General features: G+C 45.5%; 1 protein-coding gene across 3 annotated transcripts in view; it reads right to left on the bottom strand.

Moving 5' to 3' along the window:
- Nucleotides 1–15: 15 nt before the first annotated feature.
- Nucleotides 16–14550, bottom strand: part of EPHA1 (EPH receptor A1) — a 33822-nt gene continuing 19287 nt past the window's right edge. For all 3 annotated transcript variants that reach the window (XM_040055596.2, XM_040055597.2, XM_058419298.1), the window contains 14 exons: nucleotides 11850–12005; nucleotides 10713–11045; nucleotides 9381–9505; nucleotides 9119–9278; nucleotides 6528–6624; nucleotides 5710–5765; nucleotides 5311–5433; nucleotides 5022–5207; nucleotides 4519–4580; nucleotides 3927–4136; nucleotides 3193–3342; nucleotides 2341–2534; nucleotides 1899–2054; nucleotides 16–1046 (listed from right to left, as the gene is read on the bottom strand). In XM_040055596.2, the coding sequence (XP_039911530.1) occupies nucleotides 968–1046; nucleotides 1899–2054; nucleotides 2341–2534; nucleotides 3193–3342; nucleotides 3927–4136; nucleotides 4519–4580; nucleotides 5022–5207; nucleotides 5311–5433; nucleotides 5710–5765; nucleotides 6528–6624; nucleotides 9119–9278; nucleotides 9381–9505; nucleotides 10713–11045; nucleotides 11850–12005 (2087 nt within the window). In that variant the 3' untranslated portion in view covers nucleotides 16–967. The remainder of the gene's footprint in view (nucleotides 1047–1898; nucleotides 2055–2340; nucleotides 2535–3192; nucleotides 3343–3926; nucleotides 4137–4518; nucleotides 4581–5021; nucleotides 5208–5310; nucleotides 5434–5709; nucleotides 5766–6527; nucleotides 6625–9118; nucleotides 9279–9380; nucleotides 9506–10712; nucleotides 11046–11849; nucleotides 12006–14550) is intronic.

Below are 14550 nucleotides of genomic sequence, written 5' to 3'. Positions count from 1 at the left end.
AATTCCAACACTGCCTGCTCTGCCACAGGTTTATTTACAAAATATTATTTACAGACTATAACTGTCTTGAGATCTGATAAATAATAACATTTCCTCCACAGAGAAGGAGTAAGACAGACCACCTACACATTTTTCTGTTACAAATACCCTATTCCAGCCAAACAAGACTATTGTCTCTTTTAAAAAGGGGCAGAGAAAAATGGATACGTAAAGGGTTTTCTGTCCACGGCATAAGAAAAGGTATTAAGCGGTTTGGAGAGATGTGAATCTCCGCCCTGAAGTGTGCACGTGCAAAACAGCAACATGCTGAGGTGATGTGATCACACAAGTTACAGCGGGGTGCGCTTCTACTCCCAGTTTCTTCTCCAAACAAAGAAGTACACCACAGGGTGGTGTTCACAGCAAGAATAGCTGCATTAAAAATATATATGCCTTACCAGCAGCCTTGTGAAGGCCTGAATAGTTTGTTCCTGATGCAAAATAAGGAAGACAGAAGGGTGCTGAAGTGAGAAGAAATGTATGCCAAGGAGTGAATGAGCCCTGTCTCTACCTGTCTTTATTCTTGCACCTGCTCCCTGAATGTCCAAGTGTATCTCAAACCCTCACCTCCAATCTTAAAACATTATCCACCACCCTCCACCCGCTTTGTATTCCATGTGATATACTGAGGGTCTGAAACTCCACTATGTGGACTACAGGGCCTACTTAGTGCTGCACAAAGTGGACTGCAGAAGACAGAGAACAGCTTCTAAGACCAGTGCTCTGAAACATACTGATGGCTGCTGCAGAGCTAAAGCAAAGGGGAACAGAAATGAAAGCAGGTGGTGTTGCCTCACGAGGTTTTTCAGTTCTGGTTGTTTTGCTTTGCTTGTCCAGTCACTCATTTGGAAGCAATTGCCATAGGAATGATTCCAAGTGATATCTGGTAAGGATGGGCATTTTTCAAGCTTAAGAATGCAACAACTGATCACTCCTTAAAGCCTTGGATGCTGCACAAGATCCTCTTTTGGTGGCCTGGAAGTGACACTCCCATCTGTTTCAAGTCCCTGAAGGAAATGGGAAAAGAAAAGAAAAAATTAATTGCTATTCGTGTTCCTTAGGGATGAGGGTGGGGTAAGGGCAGAAACAGTTACCAAGCATTAGTTCAGAAAGCTTCATTTTCCTCAATGCCTCCTAACACACCTACCTTTTCTCTAGAGGGAACAAACTTTTAGATACTCCTGCCATTCCCTGGGTCTCTCTGTCCACCCGGTCAACGGACCTCTTTCCACCTCGTGGCTAGGCCTGTGCTCCCAGTAAATCAGGACTTGTGATTAAATCAGCTTGTGATAGGGGCCATGTCTCAACCCTTCAGCAGGTCTGTGCCTGCTCATTTGTTCCAAGTAACTGCCCTGGTTGGATCTGGCTGCGCATCCCTGACAAAATAACACAGCTGTGTTCTGCATCCTTCTGAGCCCAGAAAGATTTGTTCTATGACACAACAGTGCCTGGCTGATGGAGTGGGGAGTATATCACTAGTCTACATCGAGTCTGTGGCAAGGAAATTATCTTACAAAGTCCTACAAGGGTGGGGAGACGGTCAGCTAAGAGATCTGTTTGACATCTATTCTTTCCCCTTGCTGTTTGTGTCTGATAGGAGTCCAGAGCAGCTGAAGACCCCTGAAAAGCCTCAAGCATGGACATGGATAGTTGGGGGAATTAGTCTCACAGTTTGGGCCGCTCCCAGTTCTGGGCTGATTCTTCCCTTTCAGGTCAAGAAGCCAGTCCACTTCCATTTAACTGCACGAGTATGGATGGAGAGAAGCCTTCCAAATAAATATGAGTGATGGTTGGGGTCGCACAGGGATGAGCCTGCTACTTGTAGCACAGCTCCTTGAGGGAACCTGGCCTGCACTTACTCAGCAGTGAGCTCCAGAATGGACTCCATGGTGTCCAGGCCGGCGGTGCGGAAGTTGGAGATGTAGCGCTTCATGCGAATGGATTCCAGCCACTCGGGGATGGATCGGTAGGGGATCCCATCAGACCCACTGCAGCTGGGGAGACGGAGCGTCACCCTGGAGATACAAACACCCTTTGTTAGCCAGGCAGCCACCTGAAATGGACAGCACTAGGAGACAGTAACCAAAGGGGAAGCAAGCACCCTCTGCCAGGGCTGAGCCAACTAATGTGGCTCGGCGCTCTCTCCCCTCTGGAGACAGAGATGACCGCTATCTTCTGCACACAGAGCACTCGAGGTGCTTCTTTCCAGTCTGCATTGCTCACGCTGCCACTCCTCCTGCTGGGGACAGGGAGGTGAAGTGTCCCAGTTAACCCCTCCTCCTCTGGTGACAGCCTGCTTACCTGGGATCAAAGTCTGCTACAGGCCGAAGGAGCTGGGGACTCGAGATGAAATGTTGCAGCTGTGCCCGGATTTCCTGAAAATGAGGCCGCCTCATCCGATCGTGTGACCAGCAACTCTTCATGAGTTCATAGAGGATGGATGGGCAATCCACAGGAGGAGGGAGCCGGTACCCATCCTCTAAACATTTCATCACCTGCAGAGAGGACACAGAGAAATCTGGCCAAGAGCAGAGAGTGCAGAGGAGGAGCCAGAGAGCTCTTGGAGCAGCCATTCACCACTTCACAATGTGCACTCAGGGAAGGTGCAGATTACATGTGTATGGCACAGGGTTTGGGCAGCATGGCACAGGATCAAGACACTTAAGGGATGCCGAAAGCTTAAGTGGCATATGCATTTATTTTCAGTCCTTTACTAGTTTACCTCCCATTTGTCACTCAGGACATGCTTATGAGAAGTGAGGAAAAGCGAGGACCAAATGGCCCTGGCACAGGCATAGTGAGAGAAGGGGAACCATACTCTGAAGAATAATTTTAACAGCACATGCTGAGCCTAGAATGAGACCAGACATAATGCACCAGAACCAGAGGAAGGAGAAAACAAAACCAATAGAAAGTACCTCCTGATCAAAATGCCATGGCTGATTTAAACACCCTTGAATTTGGCTTACTGCTGTTGACACCTCTATACTTACTGCCCTTGACTTGGTTGCACTGATTTTTACCAGGGAGGGAAACACAGTAGTTATGTGTTCAAAAGAAAGTCAAGACTGCAGGGTGAGGGAGATCTACAAAAGTTTTTCCCACATGTCTCGTTTATTTTTTAAATCAGCTCTTGAACTCAGTGTCTGTTACCTCTTGATTGGTCATGTGCCCATATGGCTTGTCACCAAATGACAGCACCTCCCACATGACGATTCCAAAGCTCCAGACATCACTGGCTGAGGTGAAAATGCGATGAGCAATGGCCTCTGGGGCTGTCCATCGGATAGGGATCTTACCACCCTGTAAAAGAGCAGAAACATAGTGTATTCAGCATGTATAATTGAGCTGTATTTCTCCAGTGTTTTCATGTGAGGACCTTAAAAAGCGGTTGAGAGAGATTGAGCCCGCTTCATTTGAAATGACATGTAATCACCCCAGGGAAATTTCTCAAAAAGAGAGAAATATTCTTGGAAAGTAAATGAGTTTAAGCCCTCTGTTTAGCTGAATGCTACACAAAATCTCTGCTGTGGGAGTAAGAGCCTGACACCAGTCACAGCCCTGTTTTGAAGGACACCACACATTAGAATTACCGGAACTTTCATTGAAAGAGACATGGAGATGACTCTAATCCAAAACTCTGATCACAGCAAGGTTATCTTCAAAGCTAGATTTAGTAACTGAGTCCAAGAGATCAGACCTCCTATTTTGCTTCTCATTTTAACAGCACAGTTCTTCTGAAATTCTTAGCAAACAAAATCAACATGGACCCCAGAGACAAAAGTACAACCTTCTGAACCCTCCACACCATGACTTGCAATTTTACTACAAGTTTTTCTCAGAGCCAACAGTTAATTCACAAGGCTGAAAGACTGGGTCTGCGTTACCTTGGTTTCATACGTTCCCTCTGCGTCATTCTCCAAAATTCGGGAGAGACCGAAGTCAGACACCTTGCATTGGAGGCTGCGTGTTACCAGGATGTTGCGAGCAGCCAGATCCCGGTGCACGTAATTGTGTTCTGAAAGGTAGGTCATGCCAGAGGCTATTCCCTGCAGCATGCTCACAAGCTGCACAGGGCTAAATTTTTCCTCATTCTCCTGCATGGAAGAAGAAGTAAGAGAAGTGACATCGATCCGCTTGGTTTCTAGTCACTGACCTAATCAACATACAAAAGCGGACAGTGGTGAACAAGCAAAAAGGCAATGCTGCAGCCCAAAGGCCCCAACAGGTTCTCACTAAGGGGCTGGTGATGGTCTCCAGTCATCATTAAGCAGCTGCATTTCAACTACCAAAGCTGCCACTCTTGTCTCTGAACAAAGCACATGGCATTAAGCTTCTGCTGCTGACACTGGAAATGTCAGTAAGCAGAAAGTAAGTGGATGTCTGGATCTTTTTTGTAGTTTTATTTTAGGGCCCCAAATCCAGGTCAAGTATAAGTTCTGGTAGTACACAAGCCTATTAGAGATTGGAGTTTCTCACCCGAAGGAAGGTATCCAGTGCTCCATTTTCCATATACTCAGTGATGATCATCATTGGCCTCCCTTGAGGAAGACAAGAGGGTTTCAGCTTTTTCAATTTCTCCTACTCAGGCCTTCCAATAGTCTCTATATTCCCCAACACAGAGAACCATGTCCAACCCCAGCTAATACCACCACTCCACTGGCACAGCTGGCTGCCCCTTCTCCTTACACATTCCCAATGATCTTGTAGTCCTCCCTGTATTGCACATATGACCCTGCAGCATCCCTCACACTATCCCAACTTCTCATCCACTCACCAGCCCTAGAAGATCCCTCCTAACACCTCAGGACTTTGCTGGAAATCCATATCTCTCCTCCTTTCCTCATTCTCTGACATGACAATGCCTGTCTTCTCCCAGAACAGCCTCTCTGACAGCAAACTCTCTAAGAAAGGCCTGAGAAACGTGCCAGTTTTTGCTCTCATCCCAGGACTATCTCTCTCACACACACACTCTCACTTACTTTTGGTGACAACTCCCTCCAGACGCACAATGTTCGGGTGATTGAACTGCCCCATAATTGTTGCTTCACGCAGAAAGTTCCACCACTGTGAGTCTGAATAAGTCGACTTCAGAGTCTTGATGGCAACCACGATACGTTCTTTCCCCTGGAGTCGCAGGGACCCACGATAGACCTCCCCAAACTCCCCTGAAGACGACCAGAGGCAAAATGTCACAAATGAACTCGAGGATAGGCAGCAAAACAACAGTGTGGGGAAACTGAAATATAGGAAGAGCAATAAGTAACTCACCCTCTCCAATCACATTTTCCATAGTGACACAAGAGACGTCCAGTTCCTTAGTGAACTCCAGCACCCCTCTGCTGGGGTCATCATATGGTTGCAGGTCTACATAGGGTTTCAACCAGACCTTCTCTGTGGTAAAGGGAAACACATTTGCTAATTAACCTGCCAACTCTTTGGACAACCTTTTAAAAGCATAAGTACAAAAGCAGAAGTGAATACATGGGCTTCTGACAACGGCAGTAAAACAATCTACCAAACCTACGCTGAAGAGTAGAATTGTTGTGGGAAGAAGCAAATTACATCAGAAAAGCCACGCCAGTGTCTGGTTTCAGGCTAATGTTTCTTTTCATTCCTTCCAACACATTCTAGGCTTCCCCCTGGTTTTATTACCCCTTTGAACCTCACCTCGCTCAAAGCCTGAAGTATTGTAATCTGGCCGTGCATGTCTCCGACGAGCCCTCCTGGAACATCACAAAGAGCCATAAAAATAAAATGGTCAGCAGATAGCAAAGACTTCCAAGGTGTCTTCCCTAGTTGGTTAGGGACAGAGTTCAGGGTAGCACAGAGCAAAGTGGAACCAGACATTGCACCCCCTTGGAAAAGTACAGCTGGCAATAAAATGTGATGCTTCATTAATGTTTAGAAATGGAGCTTTGTTTTCATACAGGGAGTTTTGTGCTGAGTTACAGATGAATTTACGTTTATTTCATGTTTTCTGTATGCTTTCAGTAGGATATCTGATCTTCTTAAAACCAAGCAATAGCAGCCTCATAGACATTGAGAAGGAAAGCAGAATTCTGTATATGGGTAGAGGACCCCAACAGTAATGGCATATGAAAAATGGTCTGAAATGACTGGATACATGTATTACCCCTCAACTGGTCAGCAGCTATAGGAATGATTGTACCATAACAATGTTTTTATTCCTCTGTCATGACAACAATACGATACTGCTGAATTATAACAAAGCTGAGAAATCATGACATATTCCTCTGTTCCCAACAGCAAACATTATCTTACAGTGTCAATCCCTCCAATCCTGCTAATCAAAATTATTTACTGAGACCCTTTCCATCTTGCTGCAGCACGCAGGTGCTTTTCTTCTCTGACTAGCTTCTACATATAAAATATCCTGCAAGAAATCAGGGCCTCGCTTTCTCAAGCTCCCATGGCTCCCTATTCCTACATCTATACCTTTTTCAATAACAAAAATCAATACTTACTTTCGCCTAAACATGAAAAATCCCACAATTAGCGCAATAAATAGGAGGACTCCTATGGTAATAGCGACTACGACTCCACCAGACAGAGCTCCCGTGTCTGCAGAAACAAAGAGAGAGGCCATATCACTTGAAAGACCAATATCTATTTGTCTGGAACATACCAACCAGCTTCTACCAGTTAATGGCATTAAGCAAGTTACAGCCACTTGTCTTCCAGGCAGCCGAGCCACCATATGGGAGGCCTATCACACTGTTATTCATGGGCATTGAGCACCTTCTGGTGGTTATATGCTTGACTCTTATCTACAGTCTTGGTCTTCCAGTTGAGTAACTCATCCCTGTGTCTGGTTTCCTACTTATATTCCATGACACTTTCAAAAACTAAGAACAGATTTTTCCTCCCTCACACTCCTGTCCAATAATCCTTTCAGATCAGGCCCTTCTTCCTGCTCAGTAGCTGATTTAAACTATGGCAAAGCAAAGACATGATTTTCCCCAACAGTCTAAAGTGACTCTCTTCTTGTTTATGAAATTAATTATGTGCTCCCCTCCCACCAATATCTGGGGCTGGTCCTTTGCTTAATCACCCTAACAAAAGCCCCTCACTGCTTAGGACTACTGAAATGAGTACTGACTTACAAACTTGCAGTCTATCATATTTCTGTTTTCTCAAAACTGAGCATCAGGTGGTTTCATTCTGTGATTGGATAGCTTTCAGATAGTGTTCACATAATACAGGCTGTCTCCTTCCATTTGCGTTCTCAAGCTAAAGCTAGGCATTTCTACAATGTACATTTAAATTAATCAGAGAAAATGCTACATTACCTCTGCTGGTCTTTTTAAAACTTATTTCCCATAATTTAAAAAAAAAAAAAAAGAAGAACTTGAAATGCATTAATGGAGAAGCAACAAGAATCTACCTCTTTTTAATATTTTCCCAAAAGAAATTTAAGAAAACACCAGAAGAAAGAAAACCTCCAAATATTTTTTTTTTTTTAAATAAATGAGCAGATTTTAAAGCGAGGAACAGATGATACACAGAACTGTGTGGGGAAGTGTTTCCTAACATCTAGTCCAATGGTCAGCATCCATAAAGTCTAATTAACACTAGTTATTCTTCCTCTGACTCATCCCACTAAAATTATTAAAAATCACCAGCTTAGTTAAGCAGAAACCAAGAGACAGAGCTAATATCCTTGTTTTGTTAAAATCAAAAAGATTTGGAAGGTGAAATAATATCTTGATTAACAAAATGGACAAGATTTTAGATACATAGGATTTCTGCAGGAATTTAAGGGATCTAAATTATCAAAATCAGATTTAAATAAAGAATTGCCACTCCTTGAAAATCCTTATACACTAATATTCGTAGACTATAACAGCTAAAAAATGTTCCTAGTATTATCAAACAAGAACTCTCATCAAATGAAACCTCGCTGGTACTTCTTTTTAATCCCTTTCATATTCAAAATACCTTTGTCTTGGCATGATAAGGTGATCAACTTTCATTTGAAATAAAGCATAATATTGATGAAAGTATTTTCTAACTTATTCTTCCTTAATCAAAACAATTGTGCATGCTCATTTACATCTTTTTCATAGGATCTTTGTAGTACATTATTTAATTGGTTAAATATCATTTTTTATCATCATTTGTCACCGTGACTTCATGAAGATTTTACCAAAAGCTCCTGGTGGCAAAAAGGGCCCAACTTCTATATTCCAGTAATGGTATCCAACTCCTTATCAGCTTTAACACTGTTAATTTAACTACTTAGTTACATAAAGGTATGCCTTAGCTTTCTTCCTTGTGTCCTTATTTCATTACAAAAAAATTAGTCTTTCAAATGAAGCACTTCAATACGTGTATCTCTAAAGTTATCTATAGGGTCAACAGGGGTCTGTGGAATGAAGAGAGAGCAAATTCCATTACAGAAAACTTTAGATTAAGGGGAAGTTTCTGGGTGACCCAGGGAAAGAGGAGGTTGGATGTCAGGCCTATGTAAGATGTTCTTTGACACAGGAGAAAGATCTTCTTGTGGCCCTGACAGCTTGGCCTTCTACAAATTGTACTGCAGTGAAGAACTTTTTTCAGTGGCACATATCATCTCTTTGAGCAGAGCTACATTCAGGAGCTGGCCTACATACAGTAGAACTGATAAAGCTAGAAAAAAATAGTGCTGAGGTCCTCTGAGTTCTCCTTTTCACTAGTAACTGGCACACAAAAGGAGGCATATGGTAATCATTTGACCAGCATTCAAACTTAGAAACATTAGCCAAAATTAAAATGTCTTTCAAGAACGAAATGAAGGTCTGGTGAAATACTGTGCCAGTACAACATACTGAAATGAAACTGATCGGGTCTAAAGGGGAAAGTGCAGGCAAATTTTGTAAGACAGCACGGAAACAAGAAAAATGCCTTTTGTCTTTACAAAGCAACGGGCTTGGCTCTGGTGACAAGGAACTCAGGAGAGCGGTGTCTTGCCTTACAGCCAGCAGAACGCAAAAAAGAGATCCGTGCACCATGAGAATATACAATCTGACGGGGAAGTGCCTTTCTCCCAGATGAGATACCAGTGCTTGTCCTTTACCTGGTGGAAGGGTGCGAAATTCCTGCTCCGGGGAGTAGGGCCCAGGCCCGAGGGGTGTGATGGATCTCACACGGAGCAGGTAGGCTGTGTCTGGCTGCAGGTCCCTCAGAGTGACATTCGGCTCAAGAAGGTGCTTCACTGTGTAACGTGCCTCCTCTCCCTGCAGGAACCAAACGGGATCAAGTAACAAATGCATGCTGAACAAGAGGACACTTCCACCCCTTTGGGAGAAAGGGGGAAGAGCAAATCAGGCAGTCCTTACCTTCTCAAAGAACATGACCTCATACTCCACTGAGGTCCGGCTGCGTTGCCGTGGGGCAAGCCAAGAAACAGAAAGACTACTGTCATCTCTCTGTGTCAGAATAAACTGGGATACTGTCACTGGAGCTGCAGTGGGAGAGAACAGAGAACATGAGGGAGGAATATAAAAAAAATGCAAACTACGTCCCCCCTCCACCAGAAGCTCTGGTCAAACCATGCAGCTGGAACTGAGTCTCATTGCCGCTGTCATTTTTCTCTCGTGTGGTGGAAGGAAAATTAGGTCTCTGGCTGTATTTAATTGCTTTCAGTGAACAGTGTGCTTCTGCCCTAACAGTGGAAGCATAACTTTATTTGGCCCTCAAAACAAAATCCGTGTCCCAAGAAATTACATTTATTCCACGACTGCACTGAAAGTGTCCAATTTGAAATAAAAAATGTTAGGATTTTATGTTCCTACAGCAGCAGTAGCACGGCTATCCTATGTAATGATTTATGAATGCAGCTGCATTGCATAAGGGTACAGTGAAACTCAGTGCTCAAATTCTCTCAGCTGACTGCAAATGCAAGCTGTTCATGAATAAAAAGATAATTCTCAAGAGTCTGCAAGGACTGAGGAATTAAGCCTGGTTCTCTCCTTGTCCTTCATCATCATCAGGAAGTGATGAGGCAAGCCAAAAGTAGCTCTGCTTTTCTAGCTCAGAGTTGCGCTGCCCCCACATAGCACCAGGAAGAAAAGTCATATTTTGTTACTAAATTAGAACCAAGGGAATGCACCATGGGCCGTTGAGCTCTGTGATGTCATTTTTCTATAATCACTTTTCATGGTGCTCTGGGAAGTATTTACAGTACAGCCAAACTAGCCAGACTGAAGCTAACCTACAGAAATGTGTCAAGATTTAACATCCTCATCCCTCCATGTTTTCAAAACCTTTTTTTTTTTTCTTTTTTTTCCAGTTACACCAGGGTTTTTATTGTGTTTGGTGTTTTGCAATATCTGAGTCATGGGAAATATTTCATGACACAGCCCTCACTCATTCTTCCTGTCACACAGGTAACAATACTTAGGCTCTGTGACAGAGAGGGCTTCATCCTCCTCACCTCTGTTAAGTTCTTGGCAGATTCATAGCTCTTGGTGGATAATGATTACTACTACTTTGATTTGCAAGGAATATGACTATTGGACTTTACCTGCCAGAGGCAGAGGTACTTCAGAATGCTTATCATACCATACAAACGTGTATCAGGCAGAAGGAGAAAATTGAGAAACTTATTCACAGAGATTCCTCTTCCTTTTCGTGATGAGCAGGAAGAAGTTCTCTCTGCTTCTGCTAACCTGCATGTCCAACCGAGACCCAGACAGCTGGAGCAGTTCTCTGTGGAGCAGGTCCCATTCCTGAGACACCATTATGGGCTTCCACGGTGAATGTGTAATTGGTGTAAGCTTCTAGGCCATCCACATCCACTGCAGGCTTCGTGAGACCAGAGGCACTGGGTGAGAACACCACACCAGCCTCACAGGGCTCACAGGACAGGAAATGGCAGCGCTGGCAGAAGACTGTGTAAGTCAGGTCCTTCCTCCCGCCGTGGTCACTGGGCGGCTGCCACCACAGGCTCAGCTGGGTGCCGATGAGGGAGAAGCTGACATTGCGGGGAGCCGAGGGTGGGCCTACAGGGAGCACAGAAGGAGTGTTAGGTCCAGCTGTTAATGCCCAAAGTTCAGCTTCCCATCTGCTGCTGCATTTCAAATGGAACCCTCTCTCCACCCCAGCCTCTCCCTCTCTGATCTCTCATCCTTGTTTTCCAACGTCTTGTTTCTTCCCCTGTATCACTGTTCATGGAATCACAGAATTGTTTGGGTTGGATGAGACCTTAAAGATCTTCTAGTTTCAACGCCCTCACCACGGGCAGGGACACCTTTCACTAGACCAGGTTCCTCCAAGCCCCTTCCAACCTGGCCTTGAACAGCAATAGGGCCCCCACGACCTGTTCCAGTGTCTCATCACCCTCATCATAAAAAATTTCTTCCATATGTCCAGTCTAAGTCTACCCTCTTTCAGTTTGAAAGCATTGTCTCTTGTGCTGTTACTACAGGCCTTGGTATAAAAACTCTTTCTTCATCTTTCTTGCAGGCCCCACAAAGTATTGAAAGGCCACAAGATGGTCCAGGGCCCTCCTCTGGACCTGATCCAATGGGTCCATGTCTCTCTTGTACTGGAGGCCCCAGACCTGGATGCAGCCCTCCACAAGAGCAGTGTGGAGGAAGAGAATCCCCTCCCTCATCCTGCTGGCCACACGCTTTTGATGCAGTCCAGGTTAACCCTTGTCTTTCTGGGCTGCAAGCTCACACTACCAGCTCACGCCCAATTTTTCACCCACCGGTACCCCCAGGTTCCTCTCTGTGGTGCTGCTCTCAGTAAGTTCACCTCCCAACCTGTATGGATGTTGTTCTTTCTTTCTGTGTGCAACTCACGGGTGCAAGCAACGTTCTGGCCCTCCGAAGGTGCTCGGTAGAAGCCTGCATTGCAGGAACAAGACGTAGCCCCTGACTCGTTGGACAAGCTGTTGGGGGGGCACTTCAGGCAGCGTTTAGCATCCAGGGAGTGCCGGTAGAACCCTCGCTGGCAGGCTGTGGAAGGACAAACGAGCCAACATAAGATAATCAGCAAACCCAGATCAACAAAAAAAACCACCTGGCAGTTTTGCTCAGCTTCTTGAACACTCCTTTACCTGCCTCCATTTTCTTAGTTCACAGAAATATTTAGGTTGCAAGGAATACCTGGACACCTGGCGGTCACCTAGATCAATCATCTCAGACCTGACAGAGAGGAGATGCAAACTCAAGGTAGCATCAGTATTGGGACAGGATGTGCAGACTGAAGAAGGGGGATCTAATTCCTCACAGATGCTGTATGAGTACAGAATCCAGTCAACCTCAGAAACGTCTTTCACTGTAAACCCAGACTGGTTCCCACCTTTTCCTACAAGCTTTCTACACCATAAATAAAAACCATAAATAGTAGCTACAAATCCTTGCACTCCTCAGGGCCTTCTGCTTGCTGACTTCATATGGGGTAGTCAGCAGGCTTTTGAGCAGAAGCATCTTTGCTGATTTCAAGTGTTGCACCACAGCATCGCCTAGCAGGGCCCTGAGGAATATCTAGGAAGCTGTCAGTTCACTTCACAGCATTGAGTGTAACTGGCTGTGGAGACAATACAGACTACAGAATAGGTGTCAGGTGTTTTCTGCTTCCAGTCCTGCAAAAATTAGCAGCCACACTCTCTTAGTATAACATCTGACAACCCGTTTTGGCTGTGTTACTATTAGTTCAATCCACAGAAGCACTGGTCAGCTTACCAGTTGTCTCAAAGCCAATGCTTCACCTCTGTGCAGTAGGGATGAGAAAATTAGTGATAAAGCTTAAGGCAACCTGTGAATTTAATTGTTTTCCAGCCTGTGCTAAATTAATCAAACGTTCTTTAGCTAAAGAAACAACCAACTTATTGCTAGTCAGACGGTTGAGAAATGCATACACTAATTTTCTGCCAGAGTGACCACTTTGTATTTAACTTGCCATTGAGGGAATGACCCTTTTTATATTGCACTATAAAAGCAACAATATCCTGTGCAATCCCTGAGGAGATCCCAATGGAGAAAACCATCTGTTCAGGAGCTTCACACAAATGGCTTACTGTGGTGGAGCATAGTATAGAAATGATTCTCTATCCAGAAGACAGATAGAAACAACCCAGCCATTCCTACTATGTGGCACAGAGGAACACCTGAGGGACCTTGAAAACTTTCCACTAACACAGGCCAAACGAGACTAATCATCAGTCTGCAGAAGGGATGCTTAAAGAGCTCAGGAAAGATAAATTATCACAAGTAGGAGCAACCAGCACCTTCTGATTCTGGGAAATGACAGAACCGCTCAGGAAAATCTATCATTCTGAGATACAATCAGGCAACTATGTGATTAATGATAGCAAGGGCCATTGAAAATAATTAAAAGGCTCAAGTATTGATTGTCACAGCCCAAAGAGATCCCATTTACACTCCAGATCAAATCATCCCTTTGAGAAACAGGCAGTAAAAGTTACTTTGATCTTCAGGCTGCTCACAACTGACTGGACTGAAGATGAAAGTTCTGAGGCCCCCTGCCACTTTGCTCCAGCATAAGATTTGAGAGTTCATGACATTGGATCAATTTGGGTCAGGAGAGCTTTGACACAAAAAACAAAGGAAGTGCAAAGCCACATTCTTGTATAACACAGAGGTTCTAAAGTCGCCTGTATAATACTACCTGCCACAGGTATGATACAATATATAGAGACTCTTACCAGACTGAGACCATCTGCAAGGAAATTACAGAAATTTGGGGTTGGGAACCTTTGCAAGAATCACAAAATCAATTAGGCTGGAAAAGAGCCCTGAGATCATCAAGTCCAACCTGTGACTGAACACGTCAACCTGCGTCCACCGTGTCAACAAGACCACGGCACTAAGTTCCACATCGTGCCTTTCCTTAAACAACACCAGGGATGGTGACTCCACCACCTCCATTGGGCAGCCCATTCCAATGTCTGATCACCCCTCGTGTGAAGAAATTCTTCCTAATGTCCAACCCAAACCAGCTAAAGACTATGTCCTCTTTTCCTGTCACTACTTGTGTGGGAGAAGAGACTGATGCCCACCTGGCTACACCCTCCTTTCACGTATTTGCACAGTGGTAAGGTCTCCCCTGAGCCTCCGTGCTGAACACTCCAGCTCCTCCAGCCGCTCCTCACAAGACTTGTGTTCCAGACAGGTAACTCCGACCCCAGGAGAGCCTCTGCTCCCGCAGTTCTGAGCTCCAGCGCCTCCCGCGCCCAGCGCCCCCGTCCGCTGTGCCACCGGCGGAGCCGAGCACCTCTCCAAGCCTTGCAGGGAGACAGCGTGCAGGCGGAGAGGCCGCAGTGCGGGAGCTGCCCGGGGTACTCTTGGCTGCCAGGGACACACGCGGGAGGCGACGGCGGGACCGGAGACACCGGCGACACCGGGTGACGGCGGCGGCCGGCAGGGGGCGGGAGCGGCCCGCGGAGCCCGGCCCGGCCCCGCCCTGGCCCGGCGCCGGTGCCGGCGGTGAGGACGGGGCTGCCGGGGCTCCCGGCTCTCCCAGCCCTGCCCCGGGGGT

The sequence above is a fragment of the Hirundo rustica genome, chromosome 2, assembly GCF_015227805.2.
Source record: "Hirundo rustica isolate bHirRus1 chromosome 2, bHirRus1.pri.v3, whole genome shotgun sequence".
Classification (NCBI taxonomy): Eukaryota; Metazoa; Chordata; class Aves; order Passeriformes; family Hirundinidae; genus Hirundo; species Hirundo rustica.
Note: the sequence above shows the minus strand (reverse complement) of the source record. Positions and strands in the feature narration are given on the sequence as shown.